The following is a 15,586-nucleotide window of genomic DNA, read 5'->3' on the forward strand; positions in this document are numbered from 1 at the left end:
TGGCATTGTGTTTATTTTTCTAAAAACCATGAGCTACCATGAGATCTGTCTAGTCCATTATCAGACCTTTGTAAATGTATGATGTTCTGTCAGCCATAGTCAACTTGATAAAGACCTCATCGTGAGGTCGAAACGTTGTTGTCTTTCTCCTTCAATAAATCTGCCTGATGGAACCCTTGAGTGCCTGGAGCCTTTTCCTATTCTGTCAGCCATAGTAGTCATGGTACACAAAAACACAGGATAAACATTCTTAGACATTATATTTTTCTAATAATTCCATCTGCCATGGGCGCTTTTTTTCGGGGAAGTAATCTGGTATTTTAATTTTCTGAAAATCCTGTATACACTTTTTCATTTCCTCTTCCACACTTGGCTTCTCAAAAACTTTCTTCTTAGAAAGGTTAGTTTCCCGAGACTTGCTAATCAGCGTTTGAAATAGTTCACTATTCCTACGTTTGTCCGGCGGCTGTACCCATTGCACTTTGTTCTTCTTCAAAGGACGATCCAGCGTTAGGGTGTTAGGTTGGTGGGGTGTGGACTGCGGGAGTACAGGTGTGTTTTCTTGAGGAGTGCTAGCTTCAGAATGGCTATCACAGCTGGATGAAGATAAATCATTACAGGACGTTCCACTCTCACTGCCTTTATCTAACATTTTATTCTGCTTTTCTTCGTCACATCCTGGTTTTGGGGAAACAATTTTCTGTGGGGATCCTAGAAGGACAAAACATACACAATTATTATATATTTTTTTCATAATTGGCCTGCATCAACTTCTAGAATTTTGTTATTTATTATTACATTCATCAACACCAAGACGTTCAACAGGCTTTACATTAAAAGCCTCATACCACTTGCCACCTCTGCCTACAACAAGTAATTTAGCATCTTTTTCAAGGGACACAATAGAAATACAGAATTTGAAGGCATATAAGAACCATTTGGCCTACTGAGTCTGCCCATTTTTCCTGGTGAAAAGACACAAACCTGGTCTCATCCTAGATTCAATACAACCTCCTGCCTATCTCTTGAGTTTAAACTCCCGTACTATATTAGCCCTGCCATTGCTACGCATGGCAATTTCATAACAAAGAAATTGGATTATCAGACACTGGTAAAAATATCCACGTAGCAAGTAGTTTAGGTGCCAAGTGTATATGAAACACCTGGTTCTGCAAAATGAGTTAAACATGTGCATTTATCTAGTGACAGAAATGTCATCAAAATTCAAATGAACCTTGATTACTCAAAATGAATGAACAAGCAGAAAATATTCTGTAATCATAAATTAGAATTCAAAGTAATATAACTAAATTAGGAATGTTTTTGCTCATTTTGTCATGTGTGGTTTGTATTATATGGTTTCCAGTAACATTTTAACAAACATCTATTCAAACCATTGATCGTTTATTAATTATGCTGGCACATTTGTATTTAAGTTGATGCCAGAGGAAGACCATGCAGGCGACCAATAGGCTCATTCTCACGGCCTTTTTAACTCCTGGAGGGGAGCCTACGGATTTCTGCTCCCATTAACCCCTGCGATGCTGCAGAGATAACGGGAGCGGAAATCTGTAGGTTCGCCTTCAGGGGTTAACCACTGGTATCCCTGCTATAACAGTTAAAGGTCTGTACAAGCGACTTTAGTGGTTGTTCATACGGACTTTTAACTGTTGTAGCAGGGAGACCAGTGGTCTCTGCGGGCCAAGCTGCAGGGAAAGGATTTTAAAAGTCTGGTGTACTTCATTGGTTGAGTAATAGAGTTGCTCGTACGGACATTTAAACTCCTGGTGCCAAAGCTGCTGCGTATTCCGTACCGCGTTAACCCCATATTAACCCCTTATAAAAAAAACGGAAAAAACTAAGAAAAAAACGAACACGAAGAACGCACACGAATACAGGAAACAGGAATGGGCGAATATTCGCGGAAAACGAAGATTTTTTTTTCTCCAAAGACGAACATGAAGACTAACATGAAGGCACCACCGGCGCCCAAGTCTAATTTTCAGTAAAATTACAGCAACTGTAAAGTTCAGGATATTAGAACAATAAAGAGACAAGAAAGTAAAGCGACCAAGAAAAGGGAGGTTTTTGTTGTATGGCCCACTAAACATTGCTTCTTCAATTATCGTTTTAACTGTTACGCTTTTGCAAAACTGTGCAATAATAGATATACACACATGCTCCACACAAGTGTTTGTTTCCCATAGTTATGTTTTGTGGCAAATGATAGAAACTAAAGCCACTGTTTACGAATGCAATAACATCCTAAACTAGAACCTTTAGAATCAATTATCAGCTGAACATACAGCTTGCAGTTGGCTAAGAGGTTCAAAGTTATCCCGATGATACGCATAGGGTGTTGTGTAGGCTGGGAAGCAAGACTGAAATAGGACAAATACCAGCTGGATCACTAGACCTGGGGCTCCTTTTAACTGTAACGTGTATATAACACTTAATCTGTCAGCTGGTCTGCTTTAAATGACAGTATATATTGTTCCAGTCTCTGTTGTGTTTGTAAAACACAATGCCTTACATTTAAATAAGGTTGTATAACTATCCTAATGTTTTAACACAATTAAATGAAGCTATGGAATCATGATAAGACCATGGATTTGTATGGGTTTGGATCACCTGGATGCTGTAGGTATCAGAGTGAATATTGGGTCTGTGGGGTAGTATTTAAGCTTGCAGTTGATGGAATGGTGTTTAGCTCTGTCCATTCCCACACCTTTACAGTATTTTTGGAAATAAATATAGGCCCATGTAGCCTAGGTATGACCCTTCCCATCTATTACAAGGAACACAAATACTGAAGGCTCCAGGTGACCAGCCCTAGGAAGTTCCTTTGTAGAAAATGTTAATGTTTTCATTTATTTCTTTAACTTTTTTTCTTCCTTCTAAGACATTCTGAAACTGAAAATGCTTTAGAAGCTGAAATGTTGCCAGCTGCTTTAATTTGCTGGACAGATTAACCTCCATACAAAACACACAGCACACTTTACATCTTTCATTACATGCCTTGGAACCGACTCCTGCTAACTCCCTGCCCAATAATTCTTAAGCAGAAATTTAAATTCAAATTGAAGTTAAAACATAACCATAACTCTGCTTGTCCTAGGGCCTAGGCTAATGAAAAAGTGAATACTAAATATTTATAGGCACATGCCATTCTTTATAATAGACTTATTTAGTAGTAAACAACCTCTGAAATGCGTACAAAATTTGGAAGCGTTTAACAATCTCTTTTGTCCTCATTCCTTTTGGAGAAAATAAAGACCATAGAACCATGTTACTTTCTTTACTTTCACTGAAACAGAAAGATAACAGCTCATCTAGCCCACCTATTTTAATACCTGCTGCAAAACATCTTTGGTTTTAGGCACTATATTTTGTTTGGGATAGCACTGTCTGTAACATTTCTTAAACTCTTAATGTTAAATACAGATAAATGGTTGACTTAGATCTCCCATTGACAAATCCACAATGAGCTATGATACTTTGAGCAGGAAAGACTGAACTGGAGTATACTTAATGCACAAATATGTTGGATTTTTTGTGTCATAAGTCGTTTTCGTACCAATGCAACATATTGTAGCCATGACATTAATGAGTTTTGAGCACAGCCTCTAATGTATAGCTGTCAGCAGTCCTGGTTTGTTTGGAATAGTAATGACATCAGAACTTATGCCTTGACTGTTGCTTGTCCCAACTGGCACCACAATTTCCAGGGCAGTTGGCTGTATGTACATTAGCCAATCCAGGGCATTAGTTGGTCAGAACAACATGAAGACATAATGTAATATAGGTAGGGTGTGTGAGAAGAGAGTGTCAGTTCACGTAATACGGGGTTCACCAAAGGTAGGAACCTTAAAGAACCCACCAACAGAAGAACCTGGGGAACTGGGTTGGCAGCCAAGATGCCAGGATGTAGGAAGAGACTGTGTGTGACCGAATTCCGCTCACCTTCCCAGCGATTAAATATGCTAACCCATATGAAACCCACATGTTCCTTGGTAAGCTTATGACCCTTCTCCCACTCAACCAGCCTGTAAGCATCAGAAAATCAGCAACAGTCTTTCAGTACTCCCATTAATTTTAGGAAGTGAAAAATAGCCATGTACTGAATTATTTCTTTATAAACTCTAACAACAATAACATGGAAAACAATGACTGAACTATGTGAAGTTAAAATAAATAAATAAATAACCATTAAAAAAAACATGTTGCGAAGTAATGTACACATAATTTGCTTAATTAGCCCAGGAGCCGAGTAATGAATATGACACTGTTTCCTACAAAACTGTTGTAGATTTACAACAAAGCAGATTGACTTAAATCTCTGTTATATGCTTGATGATTTGCACTAAATCAATTTTCTTGACATAAAGTATTACAATATTGTAATTGAACACACAGAAAAAAAGGGAAGAGCAGAACTGTGTTAGAATAAATTGGAACAACAACAAAAAACCCTCGAAATCATAGAAATACATTCTCACATTTAGATATTCTCATATTTTTTCTGCCTTATTACAAATGTGTTGCCATTAATTGGGAGAAAAATGTCACTTCTGACACAGAGCCTGAATCTTTCTTTCTTTGTAGATAGTGGGAGCTGCTGTGCTAACATGGATGGGTCACATACTCTGACGTTAAGTGGCCCCACTGAGCCCCCATCTTTTCAGCTTTGGCCCTAGTAACCAGATACTAAAAAAGCTAGATTTTACATAAGACAGGCGCAGGGCCGGCCCCAGGCAAAATGCCGCCTGGGGCGAATTTTAAAATGCCGCCCCCCCCCTTAATCTACCCTTCCTCTCCCTCCGTCCCTGCCGCCCCCCCCAATATCTACCCCCCCCCTATTATCTACCCTTACCCCCCCTTGTACTTACCTTTCAGCAGTCCTGCGGCGAGTCTCCCTGTTCGGCCTCGGTGCCGGCTTGTAATGCTGAGCGCCGGAAATGAGCGCCGGCACTCACCATTACAAGCCAGCACCGAGAACAGGGAGACTCGCCGCAGAGGAGAGAGAGAGAGAGAGGGGCGCCCCTTTCTCTGTCTACACTTTAATTGGAAACGGCAGTAAGGCTAGGTTTCCACTTGGGTTTTTGTCCGGCGTTTTTTTCTTGATGAAAAATGCCAGGAAAACTGCCAAGAAAACTGCCGCTGCATTTACCTGCGTTTTGGCGTTTTTTCTGCAGTTAATGTGGAAATTGCTTTTTTTAACCTTAGGCAGTTTTTCCAGCCTTTACAAGTTAGAAGTTTCACCCAGCTAAAAGGGATTAGGATAAATGGCAAGTATCTGCCCTCTCCTGATGTCATTTACTTGGAAGACCCTTTTGTCTCTTTTCTGTGGTTTGTAAGGCATGCTTTATTCCGAATGTCTGCTCCTCTGGGAAGATTGGCCCCAAATGATGGTGCAAATTGTTTGCTGTTGCTTTTGGCACGCAGGATCCAGTCGCGTATGTTTGTTTGTAATGGCATGTTTGTTCCAAATGGTGTAAAATTCAATATGAACCAGTCCAGGACTTTGTTTTGTGTGAAACTGTTTGTTTTCAGCCTATTTCTCGTAGGACACACAGATACTGGGTCCATCCTCTGCATTGTAACTGTGGAAAAAACGCCATAAAAAACGCCAAGGCAATAAACCCACATGGCTTTTTCATGGCGTTTTTTCTCTCCCATAGACTTCTATTGGAGAAAAACGCCAAGATTTCTTGCAAAAAACGCCGGAGTGTCAACATGCTGCGATTTTGAAAAACTGCCACAGAGCCCAAAAAAGCAGAAAAACGCCAAAGAGGACTGAAAAAACGCCAAACAGAAAAACGCAAACAGTGGAAATGGCATTTTGCGAATTCCTATTGAAGAACATCTAACATCTGGCTGCAGCCGTTTTTCACAAAAAAAACGCCAGGTGGCGCAATTGGCGTTTTTATAGGCGTTTTTAGCAAAAAAAAAACCAAGTGGAAACCTAGCTTCATACTTGTATTACTTAAAATATTTTACCACACTCTACACATGGAAAATCATTAATAATTCAAATTTATGATTCGTAAATGTTTTGGTCATACAGCGGTGAGTAGGAGTTGTTATGTCCTGTAATGTTCTTTTATTTTCTTTTGTAGTCTTTCTGCAGTAGGAGTAATAAGGACTAAGTATCTCAAAATATCTTAGGGAGTTTTGTTCTTTTATGATAACACAGGAGATTTGTCACAAACCTCATCTTTTTGGCCTTTAGGACAGTTTTCGGTGGGTGATATGCGCTTTTAATAAACCGGTAGTTTTCAAGAAAGTTTAACATTTTCATGCCATGATATCAATACACATTATGTAGGAGCATGTCTAATGAGCTTTAACCCTAACCCTAATGTTCAGTGCAATATCCTAATCTTAATGTTTTAATGTTTTAATGTGCCCCTTCCTAGTCCTGTTGTATTTTACCTTTATCGTGATGCACAACCCTAAGGCAGGAAGAACAGTCTTGTAACATGCATCTTAGTTATCATGACATCATGTGCATATCTGGGAATTTACCACGGCCGTTCCCCAGGAGGTTTCTACCTCCTGATTCTTATGCAGAATGGGACTGAGTGGATAGATGACATTAGCAGAACTCATGGATGGATCATCAATTTATTCGAAAGGAGTGAGCACTGAATATGTGGAGACAAACATCGCTCCCCTGATGGAGATCAAATACTGCCTTGGAGGACCGATAATCAACTCTAATAGTTAAAGCCTGTTAGCCAAACCCACAAAGTACCCAGGTATACTCACTTGCTCTACTTATGGTAAAAAAAAAAACAGACACCCAAACGGTTGCCATAAACAATCCAAAGAAGTGTGATAAAATAAGCTAGACCTCAATGACTGTGCAATTCCTTCTTTATTGACAGTGTTCTGGTAAAACACGATCACAGATATTTTGGAGAAAGAGGGCGTCAAGCATTAATCACATATCTAGCATGTTTCGTCTGGTTTGCACTTAAACGTAGTCCAATGAAAACTTTAAACAGGAAACAATTAAGAAACCATTAACTACGTTGAAGGTTCTGTTCGCTTTGTGTCATGTTGGCTTGACAATATTCTTTATTCAGATTTTTATCTTGGGTTATTCACTAACGCTTATAGCCTTTGTAAGATTTTTTTACACATGTTCCTCAACTCATTGAAAAAATTACAGCAATTTCTTGTGTTTTCCATTCATTGGTTTCATCACCACTGTTTTTGTGCTGTATCGTGAAGTTGGTGTTACAAGCTAGCGTACCAACTATCAAAACACACGGTTTTCTCTTATATGTGACACATTAATCATATGATTAGCATAGTCTAAACTATGGAGTAAGTAAACCCATATCCTATTCTAGTCATGGGGACCTGGTATAGATGTAAGCTTTTATGCAGAAAATATCCCTAAACAACTCCACTTATTTGTCATAGAAATTTAAAATCATCAGACCACAAAATGTATTGCGATAGAATTCAAGCAATAATTTATTGAATTTAAAATGTGGATGGTTTCATGTGGCTTTGCAATTTAGCAATCTTTATGTATCATTTATGTACTTGGATTTTGTATTGTTTCTTAAAGTATACTCTGTATACAATGTTAGTTGTGCTTAAATGTTTTATAATGCCATTGAATATGATGGAACATGTACACAACCAGCAGCAGCAGCTGCGCTAAACAAAGAATGGGATGAACAGCTGTACAGTAACTAAAGTCTCTTACTGATCCAAGGTGATTTAATTTCTCCAGATCTGAGCATTCTCAATTTTCGAAACAGTAGGATCCAGTATTAGGTCTTGAGCATGAAATGAAGCCTGATTTTTCCACATGGTATCATATGTATCTCTGTAGAGAAAGTCCTGGCACTGGAATTACCACAGTTTGATCACCATGGAAAATAATACAGAAAAGGAGCACACTCACACCTAACAAGCATATAAATACAGAATTCGGGGTACTGGTAAAATAACAAACATGCTATGCAGCATAGCAGGGAATCAGTAAACGACACCCTGCAAATGCTACCTAACAAACATCTATCATAAGTATAAATATTGGGGATACTGTCACACGATATGGTGATATATCACTTAACCCTGTCAAAGTACCCCAGTTCTGCAGAAGTGTCCAAATAAATTACAGGATAGTCTCAATGGGTTTAAAAGCAATGCTTTGCCCCTGACCAAGCTCCATAGTAATACAGTCATGACTGGCCTACTTTGATGTAGTGGCAGGCTAAGCACTCCATTGTCCTTCAGTGTGAGTGAATCCCCAATTTTTATGTGTATCTGCTAGATGTTAATGGATCCTTGGATTGTTCTATGATGAACATGTGAACTGATTTGCCGTGGGAAGGGTGTGATTAACTAAAAACATACAGTATATAGGACATCTAGACTGCTCATTTTCCCCGAATGGCAGACCAAGAGATCTATTGCAATAGAGATGACTGATATTTGGGTCATAAATCTTCAAAAAATACTTCTAGAGAAAATGTAACATTCCATTCCTTGCAGCTTGATGGATGTGAATGCTTACAATATTGTATTGATTTTAGTTCTCCTAGGTGCAGTCAAATAACATGTTTCCTAAAAGACTTTTGGTAACCTACATACTGCACAAAATGTGTTTTCCTTTTGGTAGATTTTAGAACAATCACCATGAAACTTTGTAGTGAGTTACATTAAAATGTTTATATATTACATGACAAACTAAAAAGAGAGAAAAGAACATAAACACTATAATCTATGGATCTAGAAAAACTAAAAGCAAATGTATGCATCATTTTTTTATTTTTATTTCCAGTTGAGTGGTAAGATACTTACCCCAATTCATCCTTCTCTTCCAGTACACTGAGACACCCCAAAAGCACAAATCGAAAACTGTACACTGACACACACAGAGTAACACTGTACACTGACACCCCCCCGCACACACACACTCATTCTAACACCCCACACTAGCATTATACACTAACCCACATACATACACATTCATGCTTGCCCTTACACAAACATACTGGCTCACACACCCCTACTTGACCTTAGAGACACTTGCACAAACATACACACTTTCAAAATACAAGCACACTCTCTCTCCCCTTTCTCATTACCTCTCCCCTTTTTCTTTAGCACGCTCCTATTCTTATCTATCCATACCTCTCTTATACCCCCTTTCTTCCCAACTCTCTTCTTTCTCATTATCTCTTCCCTTTCTCGATGTCTCCATGCTTTTCCATTATCTCTCATCAATCTCATTTCTCTTTATAGCTCCCCTTTCTTACTATCATCTACCCCAATTTCTCCCTTTCCATTTGCTTTATTTAATCCTTTAGTAGGAGTGCAAGTTCTGTTTCTTCAGACCCGCTTCAGTGTTACCTTCGGGTGTGCGTGGCTTCAGTGCTGAGTGCTGGAATATGACATCATACCCTGCACTCGTCATTAATTGACAGCACACAGCAGAGGTCTTCAGCAGAGGTCTTCAGGTGCCAACCAGCCCTGCTCCTCAGGCAGCATGTGCCCCCCCCAGTCAGGAGCGCCAGGCAGCTCTCTGGGCCGTCTTATACTAACACCAGCCCTCGTAGCGCCTGGGTGCACCTACATACAACTGCTGATTTCCCTGAACAATGAAAGTACTGAGACAAGCTCCAAACTCCCGGTAATGTCCCTGACAGTCGGCAACTGTGCACATGTAGCATGACGTTTAAGTCACTAATCAACACAAAGGGCGTTTCAGTAACTAGAATTATTGCATAAGTCAAAGGAAGATATTTAAAGGTTCTGCAGTAATCTCACAGTTTGCTATGAAATAAATCTTTTGATGAATATGTGTAATAAAAAAGGGGTATTTGGTCAATGGACATGTTGAAAAGCAAGACTTTTTGTGCACACATAATATATTGTTTAGTGAATTACATGACATTGTGCAAACCATTTCATAAACTCGAGAGGATCATTATCGCACAAAAATACAAAGCATAATATACAATAATGCTTTGTTTGAATGAAGTATGCAGACATTTCTCAGTCCTTTATAGCCTATTAATTATGTTCTCAGTAACAATACTGCCTTTCACAAGATGTTTTACTTTGATATCTTAACCTCTAAAAAACTATACCTGGGATATGTTTAATGAATCAACGAATGCGGCTTCGAAATAATAATTATATCCTCAGAAGTCTCTTTAGCGGCTTCCTTCGGCTTGAGTGACATTTCTTTGCTGGCTTCCTACTGGGTGAGTGACATTTGTTTATTGTGATTGGAAGAATTATCTCTGGAAAGCCAGCATGCCTAACAGATGAGATTTCTGGCAGGGAAGGTGAACACTAAACAGCATGAACATAATTTTATGTTTGTGTTCATGAACTGCTGCCTGTGTATCCGCTAATTTTTTAACCCTGAATACATCAAACTGGAAATGCTGGTTTACTCACTAAATGATGAACCCGGTGGGATGGAAACTATTACTTATGCATTATGAAAAACTGTACTGTGTAATGTATGAAACTGAAGCATTGCAGACCTATCACAACATTTCATGGTTAAATCATTAAAATGCGAAGAGGGCACAGGTTTCAACTAGCAGATTTCTCTTGCCAGAAGGGCCGAGCTGGATCAGTCAGTGATATGACTTCCAAGACCCATGAATTATACTGGGTGTACTTTGAACTATGGTACTCTGTGCTATCAGTAGGATGTAAGTTCCTGCGGGAACATCCCTTCATTCCTCTTGTATCTGTATGTCAATTGCTGTATTGTACTTGTATTGTATATACCTGCTCTGCCATTCAGTATGGGCCTTTGCATTGTTTGACTTGGGTCCCTGTTAGTCTGCTTGCAGCTACAGCTCCTGGTACGTTGTTCTTATCTCCCATGTATGACCTTGACTATGTTTAAGATCAAGATTTGTGTACCAGACCCCGTTGTGTCCCAGACTTACCTACCTGTCCAGCTGTTTCCAAGCCACGTGCCCTGCCTGAGGGCTTCCAAGCCGCGTGCCCTGTCTGAGGACTTTCTAGCTGTGTGCCCTGCCACTCTGGTTTCCCTGTCCTCGCTACAGTTCCCCTGTCCTCGCTACAGTTCCCCTTTATTCTTTGATTCCAGTCCTGCTTTTCTGTCTGTTGTGTGCCTGTCTGTACCTACCTACCCATCATGATGCATCAAAGGGTACAGACAGAGCCCCTAGTATCCCCTGCAACTGGGCTCCAACCTGACCTGCTGGCCCGGGTCCTGACAGATATTCACCTTTGATAGTCCCTTGAGTCTCTGGGTACAAAGCTACAGGTATAATTTGCTGCCTAGTGCCTACCATGTGATGGAGTGGTGACACATATTCAGAAAAATTAACAATGTTCAAAAGGTGGAAGAATTATTAGTATCCGGAAAGCTAGTTTAGTGCGTAGTAACTCACATTGCGGAACATTTTAAGGATACCCTTTGAAAGTATATATACACTTCTTCTAGTGTAATCTAGGTATGTTGACCTAGCTCTCTCTTCTCAGTGTTGTTTAAAATAACAAATAATTATACTCATTCCAAATACACATCTTGAGGAACATTGGGATGTTTTTGGGGACCTGAGCATCTGTCTCTATTTCCTCATTGCTGTCCTTTTTTGGAAGTTTCAAAATATTTGGTCAATATTTATTCTACAGCTATGAACCTCACAAAAGAAATGTACATTATTGTCTAATCAAAAATAGGCATTTACTAATAAAAGATGCATTGCACAGACTCTTTTGTGGACACTATACTCCTCACTATATTCAGCACTTTTTATCAGACCTCTCATCTCTAGATTTGAGATGATAAAATTAAGCTCACTAAAAATAATTAACTCTACCAGTCTTCATTCTCAATGAAGAAGAATGATTAGAGCAATGAAGAATCATTTAACTGAACAGGATTTATTACATAAAAAAGTTATCTTACAATTGAAAAAGAATGGGAATATATTTTTCTTCTAGTTGTGAGGCACTAGGGAAGTTCATGGTGCTCTTATACACGGGGACAGTTTGTACAACTCTGTTTTACAGAAGAAAATATCTTAATGAATAAAAATTGTGCAAATAAAATATATTCTTCAGAATCACATAAAAGTATTAGTTGTAAAACCCTGCATACAAAAAAAATATTAAAAGGGTATGTCTCATGTTGAACTCCTGTGGTAAGTGAAGGTACAGGGAGCTGTCCAATCTGCCAAGCCAACATGTAATGCAAAGAAACAACAGAATCTGACATCACATAAAACCAATTTAGCAAATCTAGTTTGCATGTTCATTGTACCTGCTGAAAAGCTGTAAATACAGCCATATGCATATACCATGCATACATCCCAGAAAATCTGAAATAGTGTATTGACAAACATCTGGCTTCATATACCGTATTGGCTCGAATATAGGCCGCACTTTTTTCCCCCACTTTAAGTTTTTAAAGTGGGGGTGCGGCCTATATTCGGGGTCTAGCGCCCGACGCCCGGGACATGCAGTCCCGGGCGCCGGGCAGGCAGCGGGGTTAAGATACAGATCCCCCGCAGCGGTGCAGGGGACCTGCATCCTACTCCCCGATACGCTCAGACAGCCTCCCCTGCCAGCACTTCCCACGGGGGGGGGGGGGTGCCGGCACGGGAGGTTATCTAAGCGTTTTACCTCTGCCCACCCCCGACTTACCGGAGCAGACTCCCGGGTGTCTTGCGGGGCCGGCGGGAGACATTTACGCAATACGCGCATGCAACTTCCGGTACCGGTACCGGAAGTTGCATACGCGTATTGCGTAGATGTCCCTCGCCGGCCCCGCAAGACACCCGGGAGTCTGCTCCGGTAAGTCGAGGAGGGGGGGCAGAGGAGGACAGCGGCAGCGTATCGCGGGGAGGGAGGACAGCGGCAGCGTATCGCGGGGAGGGAGGACAGCGGCAGCGTATCGCGGGGAGGGAGGACAGCGGCAGCGGATCGCGGGGAGGGAGGACAGCGGCAGCGGATCGCGGGGAGGGAGGACAGCGGCAGCGGATCGCAGGGAGGGAGGACAGCGGCAGCGTATCTCGGGGAGGGAGGACAGCGGCAGCGTATCTCGGGGAGGGAGGACAGTGACAGCGTATCTCGGGGAGGGAGGACAGTGGCAGCATATCTCGGGGAGGGAGGACAGTGGCAGCATATCTCGGGGAGGGAGGACAGTGGCAGCATGTTTTTTTTGGTGCTTTTTTAAAGGAAAAAAACGTTTTCTTTAAAAAAGCACCAAACTTTTAGGGTGCGGCCTATATACGGGGGCGGCCTATATCCGAGCCAATACGGTAATTTTGTTCCTATAAACATTATCTGAAAACTTGGAGGCTGTCATTGTTGTCAGCCGTATAATATTTTAGATGACTATCTGTGCTAAACACACAGAGCTCATTCTTTATGGCAATGCTAATAATGTAGCCTATGGAACAGCGCAGCTAAGTGGAAGGGACCATGACTGGGTGAGGAGGTGGCTTAGGATAATGGGGTTTAGGGACATTGGTTAAGGGACTTTGGGAGGTCCTGTATAAATACAGTAGGTCCCCCAATTTTTTGCCTGTCACTTCTAATCAGTTTTTCTTATGTGAATCATTTGGATGATTCTATTTGCCCTTCTCATGCAAGCTAAAGCTAAATACCCCATGGGTACCCTGTCTCTTTTGTAAAGGAGTAAATGTAATCTCCCCTTTCAGGCTTTAGGAGATTATGAATTTTATTATGAATAATTAAAGGTTACAATTAACTGATGCAATTATTTTACTAGGATGAAAAGCTACATCTTTCAACAAATTTAAAAAAAAATAGAAACTTTATGGTATTGGTATACCCTCCACTACATCTAAAATAATATTTACCCAGTTAAACCAATCTACTTTTCTCCAGGATCAATAAGTGATTTATATTCCATTTCTTAGGTTTAATTTACCTGAACAGCATTTTTATATACCGCACTACAGTTATATTATTTTCAGAGCAAATCTTGTTAGGATAACAATCTCATTATGGATTCTTTCACAATAGAAAATGCAGCATTTTTTTTCAACCCTGCCTCATATTATACCTCCTCAGTACTAGTGTGGTGGTCCTGTCATATAAAATGAGGTTTACTTAAATCAATATACAACAAAATGTTGTATATGCCTGCAGGTTTTATAATAATGGCTCCTCACTGAAGTGCAAAAGAACTTCATTTTAAATATGAGTGTTTCTAGGTTGTTCACTATTCAGCATACCTGGGAAATGCACAGGTTAGGTTACCGTGGCTTTAGGAGGGGGCGGGGCTATCAGTTCATGGAGGTGGGGCTATGCCCAGACAACCTTACTTGGTCTGAGGGTAGGAGGGGGAGTGGGCAGGGAGTGGGTGTGGCAAAACACTACTGCCCAGAGAAAGAGGAAAGCAATTGCATCACCCAGAGGCTCCGGGTCAAACCTCGAAAGATTTAGACAATGGGCTGCTGACTACTAAAACAGCATTTCGAATGTGGACTTTTATAACAAGGATACACAAATGTTTTGTTCCATTCTTGGATCATCTGAATCTTTCAGTAGTAATTGCAGTATAGTTGTTAGTTGGTATGAGCAATGCTAGTGGTTAGTAATAAAAATGATTCGAAATCTTAAGCCACCCATATATCGCCAAAAATGAAATGCTTATACATTTTAAAAAGTTATTTAAAAAGTCTAAGTAAACCTCTAACCACAAATGTAACCACGCTCTAAAACAAAATTGACCATTTGAAATGTTGAAGAGCGCAACATAACATTTGGGCCTCTGTTAACACCAACCTCTCAGGCACTGCTCTCTCATTATGTTAGGCCAAAATGTAAAGCCTTAACTAGTGTCTGCTTCCAGGAAGCAGCTCCCCACCTGTAGACCACTAGGAATAAGCACCCTCACTGCCCGTGCAACCAACAAATGTAAATATCTAATCTTGTAACGCAAAAACCATATAGGCACAATAATACATTTCTAACCAATGTAAAAAAAGAAATATTTATATAATATCCAAAACAGCTATCAGTTTAAAACAATATGCAGATTATTATAAAATATGTACATTTCACTACATAACTACATATTCAAAACTACTGTAAATCTTTCATAAAATGACTACAAAAGTATCTGATTACTTACATATTATTACTGTTGCTCAATTTTGTTCTTTCACATACGATGAGATGCTAAGCTCTCAGAAAGCCAAAAATACATTGGGATGGAAATTTGATCCTAAAAAGTAAAGCGTAGGGGCAGTAAATATCAGTTACATATATTTGTTAAATAATGAAGCAACATTTCTACCTCTTTTATTCCAAACAAATTTGAGTATAAAACTAGATTTGAGATGATAAAATCAAGCTCACTAAAAATAATTAACAAGTACACCTTGTGTTTATTTTTATGCCATGGATTTTTTTTGATAATTTATGCAGAGATCTTTTACATTTATTTGAATCAAATTAATTATTTTGTATCTTTGTAAAAAACAAAAAGGTATTTTTACTTTTGAGTAGGTGACTGGGGAGAATATGCAGAACTAAACTAAATTTATATATAAATATACAAAACAAAAAAGGTAGATCTTGTTTT

The 15,586-nt window shown here is 39.7% G+C and overlaps 1 protein-coding gene across 1 annotated transcript in view; it reads right to left on the reverse strand.

Annotated features, from left to right (window-relative positions):
* Positions 1-206: 206 nt before the first annotated feature.
* The window catches only part of KCTD8 (potassium channel tetramerization domain containing 8), a 44,596-nt gene continuing 29,216 nt past the window's right edge, over positions 207-15,586 (reverse strand). The window contains exon 2 of the mRNA XM_053458417.1: positions 207-711. Within this exon, the coding sequence (XP_053314392.1) occupies positions 251-711 (461 nt within the window). The 3' untranslated portion in view covers positions 207-250. The remainder of the gene's footprint in view (positions 712-15,586) is intronic.

Source organism: Spea bombifrons, chromosome 1 (assembly GCF_027358695.1).
Source record: "Spea bombifrons isolate aSpeBom1 chromosome 1, aSpeBom1.2.pri, whole genome shotgun sequence".
Lineage (NCBI taxonomy): Eukaryota > Metazoa > Chordata > Amphibia > Anura > Pelobatidae > Spea > Spea bombifrons.